General features: G+C 36.9%; 1 protein-coding gene across 1 annotated transcript; it reads right to left on the bottom strand.

Moving 5' to 3' along the window:
• Positions 1-6,816: 6,816 nt before the first annotated feature.
• Positions 6,817-12,624, bottom strand: LOC144630882 (histamine H2 receptor-like). The gene is made up of 2 exons (XM_078489250.1): positions 12,509-12,624; positions 6,817-7,699 (listed from the first exon to the last, which is right to left on the bottom strand). Exons 1-2 carry the CDS (start codon positions 12,622-12,624, stop codon positions 6,817-6,819), a joined length of 999 nt encoding a protein of 332 aa, XP_078345376.1.
• Positions 12,625-13,507: the final 883 nt, after the last annotated feature.

Here is a 13,507-nt window from a genome sequence, read left to right as displayed (position 1 = left end):
ACCGAAGCTAAATAACCATATGATTACTAAAATACATTTAACCCGGGATTTAGTCACTAAAGTTACGTATCTCATGTGATAGTGAAGAGCCAGAAATCGATCCACACTTATAGCTGTCATTGTTAAGAGAGAGGCTCCACAAACAGAATGGCTCAACGCAACGTGGACATCGCCGTATTGTATAAATGGTTTGTTCACGAGTCTGGCAGCAAGATGAAAGGGCTGTGCAATGAATCCAACAAGAAGATCTGAAACAGCAAGACTGCAGAGCATAATCATTGAAGGTGAGCGAATGGAAGGGGTTCTAATTATGGAGGCCAGTACCAAAGCGTTGCCCAAAATGGTCACAAGCATCAGTGGAGCATTAACAGCACAGTTTACGATGCTAATAGTTTTCGAAGTAGAGTTGTCGTCAGGATTGTCGGCTGATTCGTTGACGCCTTTGTCGCTAAGGTTCATCGTAAACGTATAATAGAAACCGTTTAAGACCTAGAAAGATGGAATAATTTTCCTTTTCGTTTATTCCTTTCCAGGGAGACACCTTCGAACGAATGCTGTTTGCCAAAGAAGCGGTGATTTATTAATGATAGAACACCGTTAGACAGTTTTTTTTGTCCAGAATTTTCTCCGTATAATTTGGTCAACACCTGCTAAAGCTGTAGACATAATTGTGATAATTTTATACTTTTAATGATTTACTCAAGCCTTTTATAGATATTTTGTCTTACTTTACTCAATGACAATGCAGTTTTGACTGCTATGTTTAATCAATAATTGCAAGCACCTAGATAGATCTAAGAGTTAACAAAAAATTCACATTTCCATTTCCAGTATGCATAGTTATAGACTGACTAACAACCTCAGCTATTCACGGTGGGCACAAAGTGACCCAAAAACGCTCACCTTCATTCATCTTTTTCGTTTTTGATATTGCAATATAGAAATATCTCAGAAATTTTTTCAGTTTCAAGATCTTTGCGACAAGTTCTTTCAGAAACTGTCAAAAATAGTCCATAGTAATTAAAAAAAAAAATTTGGCGCCAACTTTGTGACGTCATTTTCCCGCCAAAAAAATCGAAATTCGAAAAACAAAAAACATACGATTTTTCAGAATGACGAGTTCTACATTTATGCAAAATTTCAACAAACCAGTATCAAAAGCGAAAAAGATGAATGAAGGTGAGCGTTTTTGGGTCACTTTGTGCCCACCGTGATTATCGTCAATTAAACTTATGCCAAGAAGAGTCTGTTTTGCATAGTAGCAAATATTGTCAAATATAAATCGAAAGTCGCTGTCTTCTTTTGTCTTCTTCTTTATACATTTGTTATTTTTTTTCTATCAGTTAACTCATGCATATAAAATCTGCCATGCTGTCTTGACAACTGCCGCTCGAAGCATGCTAAGACAATTAAAAACAGCCTCTGGGTGCATTTAGGAAAAAGAAACATCCACCAGTAAACGGTATTGATGGCGAAAAGAAAAGAAGAAAGAAAACAAAAAACAATATATAAACACAATATAGCTGAGCCTGGGTATAATAAATTTGTGTGGGCCAAGTGTTCCTCCAGCCGTAAAGGTGTTTCACAAAAAATTGCCTTTCTGTCAAAACAACGTCCAGGGGCGGATCCGGGATTTTTCAAAGGGGGTGGGCATACGATTGGACATTACAAATGTAAGCAGCCTCTGAATGGATAAAGAAGAAGAAAATCCACCAGTAAGGGAGTTGATGGTGAAGAGAAAAGAAATGAAGAAACGATGCAAAGCACCGTATATATGGATAGATATCCACCAGGAGCGATAGACTTAAAGTGTGTACGGCATTTTCAGTTCGTCATGAATGCCTATGTGGGTTATGTGAATAAATTCAATTTTCGCGAAGGCATTTTTTTTATAACACTCTCCCGACTATTTCTAGAAAAAAATGTATCCTGAGAAAAAAGAAAAAGAGTATAGGATGACTGATCTTGAACATCCAGTTAAAACACTCAGGGTTCATGTAATCCTAAAGAAATATTCAATATTTGAATTGTCACTACAAAATAATTTTCAACGAGTAGTTTGGCCGGCATATAATTGAAACATGAGTATCGACCTAAAGATAGAGTTTTATTCCCGATGACAATGAACGAGGCGTAATAAATATGGTGGGCCAAGTGTTCCTCTAGCCTTAAATGATTTTCAATAAATATGCCCTTCTGCCAAAAGGCCTGGCTAAACTATGAAAAATTGTTGCGGAGGCAAATGTCTCCTAGTTTAGCCGCGTGGAAAACGTATGTTGCGGAAACAAATTTTGCTTCTTGGAAACGAGAAAATGTTTATGCCTCAAGTCAAAAACAGTTTTGCTTCCAGGACACAAATTTTGCTTCCAAAAGATATGTTTCCCGGTTTAGCCACCATGGAAGCAATGTTGATTGGTTTGACACTTTGTTCCCGCCCAAAACAATTATTCTCTCGTTTAGCCACCCAGGCAGCTATACATTTTCCTTGCTTGCCACACACAAAAAGAAAAATGGCAAGGAACAGTGTTTCTTAAACAATTATTCCATGAGCGCGCGTTGGATATGAGATGGTAGATGGCATCGAAGCGCGTAGCGCCGAGTTGGCTATAACTATCTCATAATCAACAAGCGGAAGTCGAATAATTTTTTTTTTTATTAAAAACACTCAAAGAATTACAATATTTGAGCTCCTTGGCAATCGTATATGTTATACGATTGAAAATAAGTTCAATACTTATGTCATTTTCAGCATCGGAAGTCTGCACTGCCTGTTGTTGAACGTGAATCTGTGATTGATGCTGGCGAACAATTCGATAAATTCTGATGAAAGAAAACGTGGAAATTATAAGGCAACAAGAAGCTTGAGAAGCTTGAGAAGCTTAAAATCGGGCGCTTAATAATTAGCTATCTGTTTTGACTTGAAAGGCAGGGTACAGTACAGTAAAAATCACTGGAAAAACAGTCACTTAAACCTATTCAGGCCGGGGGGGGGGGGGGGGGCTTTTGAGGCCCGCGCTGACTTTGGACGCTTAAAACTTTTTCAAGATTCAACCAAACGTTGCCAAACTTTGCGCGTTTATCTAAAATTTATCTCGCAATAATTTGGTAGGATTAGTTATTGTGCCAGTAACTTGAAATCACCATGGCAACGTCATTTTGACAGGCTTGTTTTCCCAAATTTGAATTTTTCGTGTTTCTATTTAATAATGAAAATCTGGAATGTTTTCAAGATTGCATTATTACTTAATGACATAATGGTCTCAATTTATAAAACTATATTTCGCACAATACAAATAAACGATTGAACTAGACGTCTAGAAAATATAAATTTGTAACACTTACCAAAGTGCAGCCTTTTCGCAATACTTAATAAAGGCGGGGTTTTTACCTGAAGATCAATTTTTCCAACGCTTTAGGTGGCTGACGCATTTCAGTATTTTCCAGCCCTTAAACTTTAATGGAACAGTATACAACTCCTAATCAGGTAACTACTATTGTCAAGAAAATGATCACAACTTATTGACCAGTGATTAGGTATTTGTTTCATACCATTACTGTAATAGCAACTGGTGAAGAATAGTAGTACTTACCCAAAGTATAAGGGCTGGAAAACACTGAAAACCATTTCAGCCGCGTTTCAAGGAATCCAAAAAAGCTTTACTTATCCCATATATATTTGTTTTGCGGTATTTTGTTAATTTTTGGACGATTTTGGGGGATGTCTGGGAGGCGATAGTTTTTCTCAAAGGATTAGTAAAATTTAGACAAATAAGAAATATTGGAGATTCAATGTGATTTTAAAATTTGAATTTGAAGTTAAAAATTGGTGGACGGACACCAAACAGTCTCCTGACAACCCGGAGTGCTCTTGCGAGGGGGTCAACTGTTTGGAGGTGTTTCCATTCTTTTCTTCAATCCCTTCTTTAAATCTCTTAAAGTTCCATTCAAATTCAGGTAGAACCCCACCTTAAGTTTTGTTCTTGTGAGAAAACAACAAAGGTCAAAGGTTGCGTGATATAACCAAGCATGGATTTTAATTCTCCCTCCCTTTCCATCTCCTTAGCCTTTCACCCCCACCTGTCCCTCCCTTTCTACTCTCATTCAATTTAATGTTTGTTTACATTTCCTAACCAATTCAGTATCGTACTAATCTGTGCCAAGCAATCAGATAATAACAGAAATTTGCCTTAATTTTGATCTCCCATACCAAGACCTTAGAGTATAAACCGCTAATAAAACAAAACACACTTGATAATAATTCTCTGAGGTTATACACCTTGCAGTATTAACGTACTAACAAACTTGATAACAAACTCCATGTCGTACTAAGGATTTTAACTGATCAACATAGAAAATAAGTTCACAATGGTTTGTTCCCAAAACGTTTTTTACTGTACAGAGGGTCTGTATATTGACCTGTAACTTGTATACCGTATTGAAAAATTCAGAACGAACCGACTTCTGCCCGCTACCATGATATCATGTTGAAAAATTAGCTCGTTCGAAACCGTAGCAAAATCGTTAGAGACAGACAAGATACAGCCGTTTACTGGCAGTCTTTGAAAATCCTGAATTTCGTCAAAATGAGCCAAAATAAAGTTTTAAAATTTCCTTTATCAATATGGTTCTTATCTTTTTATTCAATTCTATGAACTGCTTTTATGCAGTACTGTCCACAAAGATTTCAATTTCCTCAAAGTTTCGGGACAAATGGATACAAAATATTTCGTCCAGAATGTAATTTGATTAAGCGAATGTTTTCACGTCTATAAATACTTCAAGCAGTGAATGAAAAACCGTTTTGTTTTCATCGATGAGAACCACTTTCAAATAGTTAATGCATCAAAATTAACAATCAGATCAGAATACAACAATTATTAATGTAAAGTCTCGCTATTATGTCTCGGCAGAGATACTTCTTTTTGCAAGTTCAAATGTATGCAAATTTCGTGTGAAATGTAATTCGATTCCATTGTCTTGTTTACAAACTCTTTCTTAAGAAAGTTGTATTTTCGTGAATAAAACCCATTGGCCTGTTTTGTTTTCCTGATCATGTTTGTCTGTGATTTTTACAAAACATGTGGTCTTTTTTTTCGGAACTTTAAGTTGTACAAAAATTCCTATTTTGAACACAGATGTCACTTCCGGAATTTCTCATCTAAAATTCAATTGGTATTTAATTATAATTATTCGAAGTTTTCATTTTCAAGTCATCTTTTCATTCGATAGCTTTACTGATCTCGTAAAAAATTCCATTCAAGTTCACACCAATACTGTACATTGCCAATGTTTTGCTGACGTCTTGAGAAGTGCCTTACTAACGTCACTAGTCAAATCTAAAATATATCCAAACCATGTTGTGCATACATTCTACTCTTTGTGACAGGCGACTTTGACGCCCAACTGTGCGGAAATGAAAATCGACATACTTCTTGCTAAATATATTAAAAATAGTTTTAAAGTGGAGTTCGCCTCAAAAAAATGTACCGCCAGATCACACTGCTATTTGGAGAAACCAGCAAAGCGTCTAGTTTCAAAGTTTCCCACAAAAACATTGCGTGACATGAATGACGTTACCCCTTTTATTTACAAAAATAGCTTCAACTTGTCAAAGCAACTACAGTTTCACAATGGTGATTATTAGTACTTTACCCCTTAAGCTTTTTTTTCTCTGTCCTCCCGCCGAAGCAAAGAAGAGAACCAGATTGCAGATTAGCCCAAAAGTCGACCCAGTGTTCCTACAACGATTTACTGTCAAAACTGAAATGAAACCGATTGGCCCAGGCTATCCCCGTCATTTTTAGCAGACAGGAGACTATCGTCTAGGACGCCCAAAGGGTAAACTATAAATCGGCCACGCCCGATTAAAGAACAGTAACGACTGCTGCTGTCAGATGGAGAGCATTCTCATTCCAAAGCTGAAACTGAACAAATAAAGCCCGTCAACCAAATTATCACTACAGAATATCTAAGTAGCATACCTGATGTGATATTGAAGAGCCATACATCGCTCAACAGCGATAGCTGTTATTGTTAGTAGAGAAACACCACATAAAGAAAACTCTATCATGTGTGCAGTGCATGCTGAAGGAAACTGTCTTTCGTAAAATCGTTAGCGATGTGAAACGGTTGAGAAATGACACCAACGAGAAGATCTGAACCAGTTAGACTGCAGAGCATAATTATCAAACATGATCGAATGGGAGGAGTTTTCATTATGGCGGCCAATACCAATATTAATTTAAACTTGTGGTGGTGTTTATATGTTTAATAAATTATGGAGCAGATGTGTTTTATCAGGTTTAAAAGTTATAAAACACGTCTTGCGAGTACATTGAAGAACTTTAGAAACATTCGTAATTGGCCACTTTTTTGGTCGAATCCGAATCCGCATTAATTGAAAACTTTGTGTGGTGTAGTTTCGCTGCAATGGACACTAGATATTTTTTTTGTGCCATTTTTTCAAGACTCGTTTTATTGCTTGTTTTAAAAACAATTTTACCAACGAGTGATTCGAACTTTCGTTTAGTATCCATAATCGAAACTTCCTGACATGAAGAGTCTAAATCCACGAATCCGCTCAATATCGCAAAAAAACCCACAATCCGTGCGCGAGTCGGCATAAGACGTAAAGTTTTTTCTTCAAAGTCCAATTCTAAAGTTTACAATCTCAAGAATTATAGATACATCAACCTGACTCTAACGGATTACCAAGACAATATTTTTTTTTACAGTAACAAAGTAAAAACTACTATGCTTTTTTTTACAACGTTTGTCGATCTCCGTATTGACCTTATTCAGTGAAAAGTGAAATGTTTAGTTCACCTCCGTTTGTTTACATAACATATGCCTAACTGTCTCTACAATTGCCGTTCGTAGCTCGCGAAGTCGCCAAAAATACAAAAATGGATTGATGGACGAGTTGATAAATACTGCAGTGGTAGCAAAGTTCCATTCTGGTTGCCATTCCATGTTGAAGAGTCCATTGAGTGTCACTAAAATATACGATGGAAAATAACATATAATTAAAGCGATATAAAACACGAAAGTGTTTAGTGCACTTTTCCTTAATTCTAATACGCGAGTGCTATTTCTCGCGGTGTTCCCTTGCAATGCGTGTTGTTGAGCCTGAATCTCTAACTGATGGTGGCGAACAATTCGATAAATTCTGATGTAACAACAGGTAGAGATTATAAGACAAATCACAATGAGAGGGCCTACCAAAAGGTGGTATACACGCTTATTCCAAAAGTTAATACCCGATATAACGAGGTTGACCGACCATATTATTACCAAGGTATATCGAACGCGTGATCCAGTCACTAAAGAAGCATATCTCATGTGATAGTGAAGAGCTAGAAATCGATCCACACTTATAGCTGTTATTGTCAAGAGAGAAACTCCACATAAAGAGAACCCTGCGATTACGGATAGGTTACTTATAAAACTATTCTTCGTTAGTAGATCAGCGATGTAAACAGGTTGACCAATGAGACCGACAAGAAGATCTGTTACAGCAAGACTGCAGAGCATCATCATTGAAGTTGAGCGAATAGAAGGAGTTCTCTTTATGGCGGCCAATACCAAAGCGTTGCCTAGAATGGAAATGAGCATCAGAGGGCCATTGAGAACGCAGATTGTCATGAAAATAGCTTTCGAGGTTGCGTGGTCTTCGCTGTCTGAATAATGGCCTTCCGAACTATTTTTTGTCGTTTTCGGTGTTATTCATCGTCAACATTGAAGTAGGCGGACCCTTAGCGTTATCAATCGTTTCTTTCTCACACCAGAAAAAAATACCAAATAACTCTTCCTTTTGTTCCAGTGAAAAGTAGAAACAAGGCTAATCGAACCGTAGACATACAAAGACTAAACAAAACAGTCGAGTGTCGCGACTAAAACAGCCGGTCATTCTTAATGAATTTCTCCTCCAGTCGTTTTTCAAGGAACTTGTTCATCACTTTAGGCTATTTTTACCACAAAATGACAATTTGTCAAAAAGTCGACATATTTGTAGTAGTATATTTACATAAGACCTAGAGCGTGTGATTAAATACCAAATAATTGAATATATATGCTATTTCAGAGTGAAATTGCCCAACAGTTAAGTGACAATATAGCAATTATTTGTTTTGTTTTATTTTCAAACACCATGCATGGAGATGTATTGGAAAGCATCTGCTAGTCATAATTAGCTCAGGCAGACCAAAAACAAGGGCTGTAAAGTTAATGAATTGAAGTTGCCTATTGCCGGCACAAAGCAGACTCAACCTCCTGAATTAACCGGAAAACGTCAAATTAAAATATTCACTACACGTTATGTGTGACTTGTGTGGCGTTAGTCGGTTCAATGGCTCAAGCTTGCTTTGTGGTAGTGGTTATATCAGCGTTAACGTCACTTTTATATGTAAAATGGCGGTTTTCCTCGTTTCTACCTTAACTGAGCTATTCTTGAATCGCAGAGTTTTATTTTCATTATCAAACCTTCTCCACAGGTTTCATGATGAGGTTGGCATAAAAATTCACAAAATAAATGTGTGGAACATTAGGAGGTCAAACACCTGCTGTCTTTTTATTGACGCGGTCTAGAGTCTTCCTCAACTGCAATATGCTGTTTACAGCTGTTTTCTGTTTTTACTCAGCTTTCATTTAGTTCATACTGAATGGCTGGATAGTTTTTATCCATCACGAGCCTGCGTGTAATTGTTGATTAAGCAGAAAAGGTTAAAGGTCTATTAAATAAAATAAAACAAAATAAAACGAAATTTTCCTAGCTAGTGCTTTAAAAAATGCAAGCCGACAACTTGCAGGGAAATTTGGATATTGACATGACAGAGTTTTGAAAATGAGTAGTTAACAGACAAACGCTCTTAAGGAACTTGTTAACTCTTTTTAATTCCCTGAACTATCATTAAAGCCAAATCAAGGAAAAAAATATGAAAATGGATAATATTGAAAAGGGCACAACTAGCCTTTTTCTTTTTCTAATGTAAACGTATCGGATCGATAATATTGGAATGGATAATTCCCGATAGTGTTTTAGGGTATACAGAGGTTGATTTTAATTTCTTATTGTCCTAGTGTTGTGAAACAGTTTTGTTTAGCTAACAAGACTTAAACAATCTACTGCTCTTTAAACCAAAATAAATAATAAGCTTTCGTATAACAGAAGACCCGCTGACACAAAACAATTTATTTAAATGTGTAGTATTAATGATCAAACACCTCCTAAGGTTTTTCAAGAAATTTACCGTCACTTATTTGCGTTTTCTAAGACACCAGACAATTTGTGGCAAGCTAGACATAATAAGATGTGGTTAATAGTTCGGCGCGTTTGACCCTTTGATAGGTGAAGTTATGCATGAAACATAATATTCGATGGTAATAGACCTTTCAACTTTTTGCAAATCACAAATTACACGCAGCCGTGTGATGGAATAAAAACCATCAACGATTCAATATGAACTTAATGAAAGGGGAGTAAAAACAGAAAAAAAGATCTAAGTATATTATGGTTGAGTAAGACTGTAAACAGCGTCAAAAATAAACGGCACGCAATGTGTGCAGAAGCGATGACATTTCAAAATGGGATTTTTAAAAGAAAAGATGTTCGAGTCATAATTAGCTCAGGGAGTTCAAAAACAACAGCTGTAAAGTTAATGAGTTGAGGTTGCTTATTGCTGGCACAAAGCAAACTTTGACCTTAACCGGAAGACGTCTCAAATAAAAATATTTACAATACGTTTTGTGTGCTTTGTGTGGCGTGAGTCGATTCAAAGGTTCAAGCTTGCTTTGTTCTAGTGGTTATATCAGCTTTAATGTCACTGTTAGTAGCGGTTTTCTCGTTTTTACCTTCACTGAGCATGAGCCAATCTTAAATCGTTGTGGTTTTTTCAAACCTTCTCCACTGGAAATTTATGAAATTTTACCGTCACTTATTCGTGTTCTCTAAAACACCAGACAATTTATGGAAAGCGAGACATAATTAGATATGGTTAAAAGTTCGGCATGTTTGACCCTTTGAGAGGAAAATTCTGTAACATAATATTCGCTGATAATAGACCTTTTACCTTTTCTGCCTAATCAACAATTACTACACGCAGCCTTGTGATGGATAAAAACCCATTAACGATTCAATATGAGCTAAATGAAAGGTGAGTAAAACAGAAAAAAAGATCTAAGTATATTATGGTTGAGTAAGACTGTAAACAGCGTCAAAAATAAACGGCACGCAATGTGTGCAGAAGCGATGACATTTCAAAATGGGATTTTTAAAAGAAAAGATGTTAAAGGACGGGTATAGTTCTCATAGTTTCTGCTTGAAGCTTCTAATATTGCCCATTTCGGCATAACAATGTGGAAAGTATGTGAATGTTGTAATGTAGAAAAGCGAGGAGTGAGTATCAATGTGTTTAAAAAATGCACAGCATCGTAACCCTTAATATGCTGAAATTACTCCAAAAAACACGTCTTTTTAACCGCTAAATTGATTTTTTTGGCGCTACGGCGCTATATTTCTCTAAACCTTTCTAGAAATGCACTTTCTGACACTGCAGTAGGTTTTTGATGAACTTTCCATGTAAAAATGTACAATAGTTTACTTTGGCGCATGCGCATAAGCCAACGTTTTTTTTTTATTTGTTTGCTGAACCGTTCCGAATTTTTTTCCTTGCTCCTTTCCTTTTCGTTTGGCCTGTCACTTTTTATATTTTCACTTGTGACCTTTTTTGACAGAGCCCCGTTCCGCTGCGTTGCACGAGATTATCTTTGATCGCAAGAAAAAATCTATGCTAAAGTCTAACGCATGCTGTGCAATAAATTCGAAATGAAGCCCTTCTTCATTATGTGGGACACCACTTACGCACGGCTAAGAAAGAACCACCATTTAGCATCAGAACTGACCTTTAACGGTCAAAAATGCGAAAGATAGCCTTCTCAACAAACACAACTTAAGCACGGATCGAAACAACATTAACACAATTGGTCCAGTTAAACGAGCCAATTAGAAAGCAGAATTTTCGATCCTGTAGTCAAGTACAAAAACGGCAAATAGAATGATTCCAAATCATTCGATGAAACATTGACATAGGAGCAACTGATGAGGTCCACTGAAGGACCGAACATTTGCCAGGAGACATCGTTGCAGCATCCTAGAAACTTCAAATGCAGTAATCAAACTGCCATAGAATTTATTTGTTGGATGCAAGTAACGCAACAAGACAGTTAAAACATAATGGAGGTAAAGTTTAACCCCATACAAGAACTCAAATCACAACCACTCAAACTAAGGGGAGCTAAACATTAACTCAAAGAAACCATCGCTCTCAATGCCTAGAGACTGTAGTAGCCATAAAAATACTTGGATCATAGACCCTCGCAACCGTGGAATAACGAAACGTTATCCTGCAAGCTAACCGCCACTTCAAACAAGATGACGGTTAGAGACCCACTGATCTGATAAACATTATAGACTAAAACATTCTTTTGAAGGCAATTAAGAATCTTTCAACAAACAAGAGCCGATAAATCTAACAAAATATGCCAGAGAGCTGGCAGACACAATGGCGTAAATATCAATGCTGTAACGGCTCCAGAGAGCGAGTGAAATCCTCCGTTAACAGACCGAAGGCTAACTTTTAGCGACCGGTGGGAGTCGTGTTTGGCCTGTCATTTTTAATATTTTCACTAATAAACGTAACCCACGTGACATTAATTCCTGTCGATCGCGCTTTAAATATTTACACACGATAAATGTTTTGGAACACACAACAGAGAACGGACGTAGATTTGCTCAATTGAACAACAGTAATATTTTATTTTACTTTTATTTTTACATTTCCCTTTGTTGCCTCGACAAAGGTTACGTTATATTGTCGCGTTACATCCGATAAACAACATACGATACACGCGAGCAAACTTAAGAGGAAATTTCGACTCAGACCGAGCGAGAGCTGGCACAAATTATCAAAATCAGAATTCTTGATATGCCGCCCACAGAAAGCCTATAGTAGGCCTAGAAACGTGGTGGGATTTTTTTCTTCAAATATTTCTTCAACCGGTCAAAAACTTACAAAACCGTTATGACCCCCAGTGTCTTCTAAAACACACAAAATAAACATGACTCATACCGTGTCGTAAACTTCGCACTGGCTTATTCGCATTAAATGAAAACCCGTTTTTGAGCCTAGAAATGTACTATTGAAGTGTTTATAAGTCATTTGAGTCCAATCTTTCCTCTCTAAGTTAATTTTGAAGATCACGGCGAGCCGCTGAAAATCACTAAAATTCGGTTACTCGAAATTCTTAATTTGGCGCTCTTTTTCGAGAGAGAATTTCTCTACCCGGTAAAACTCTAAATTACTTGAATTTCAGATATTTTGAAAGGGGAAATGCTGTTCTAAAACCTGGTGTAAAAATTTATTTCGGGCTCTCTATACGTGCTGAGTGCGAACGCTCTCAAAATACTTATAATTACAAGATTACCTGTCACTGAAACGTAAACAATACTCACATTCTTCCGATCAGACAGTCCAAAACGTCTTCTTCTGAGTCTTTCCTCCGTTTTCTACTGGTATTTAGATGTAATCTTAAGCAGAAGCTCCCTGTTAAGATCATCCTGAACGCCATATCTGCCAAATATCGAGTGTAAAGCGAATTTCGAATCCTATCGCCATCTTTGATTATTAGTCTTCAAGGCCTTCAAGCGTGCCTTCGAGTTAACAACTTCAGTACATCTCCGTGTTGACATTCAACATTCGACCACTCTCAGGTCTGCCAGTGATATTTTCATCTCTTGTTAAACAGCCGTCGAATAAATGTACCCTTCTTGTATAAACCCTTTGATTTCTCGACCGAAATGTTGGTCAGTTCAATTCTTCATGGTCGGAAACAAACGAGACAAGCTGTTGTTCTCCAATGACATGTTGACTTATTAGAAACTTGCGTGTCACGCAATCCATTCCGTACTAGTCACTCGGTAGATTTTTGTTCACGATTTCCATAAATGAAAAAAAAAAGAAAAACACGATAACTTGAAAGATCAGGACGTCTAAATTAATTGTTCTGTGTTTAAGGGGAAGTGGATGGAAAGGGTCGAAATGAATGAATTTTTCGTTTTCACTAAAGTTCTCCCATTTTTGTTTCCGAAAACGATCATGATTGTTCTTTTAAAAAATAACCCAACTGAGCTGTTGAAAAAAGAACAATCATGATCCTTTTCGGAAACAAAAATGTGAGAACTTAGGTAAGAACTTGAAAAATTCCGGCGGAGTATTTCAAGTTGAAATTCTTTTCGACCCTTTCCATCTACTTCAACAAGTAGGGGGATTATAGCACGGTTTCGACGAAAAACAATCAAAATACTTCCCTTTTATTTCTGTGCCAACATAAATTCACGCAAAAATCGTTAAGTCTAAAAGGAGACTTACGATCGTAAACTTATTTTAAGGCTACAGCGCTTAGGCTGCGAATACAGCCGTCTCGCATCCAAATCGCTTAAGCGGCTGTTTCT

Source organism: Oculina patagonica, chromosome 11 (genome assembly GCF_052425735.1).
Source record: "Oculina patagonica isolate OP01 chromosome 11, crgOcupat, whole genome shotgun sequence".
In the NCBI taxonomy this organism is placed as follows: Eukaryota; Metazoa; Cnidaria; class Anthozoa; order Scleractinia; family Oculinidae; genus Oculina; species Oculina patagonica.
This window is presented reverse-complemented; position numbering and strand designations above follow the sequence as displayed.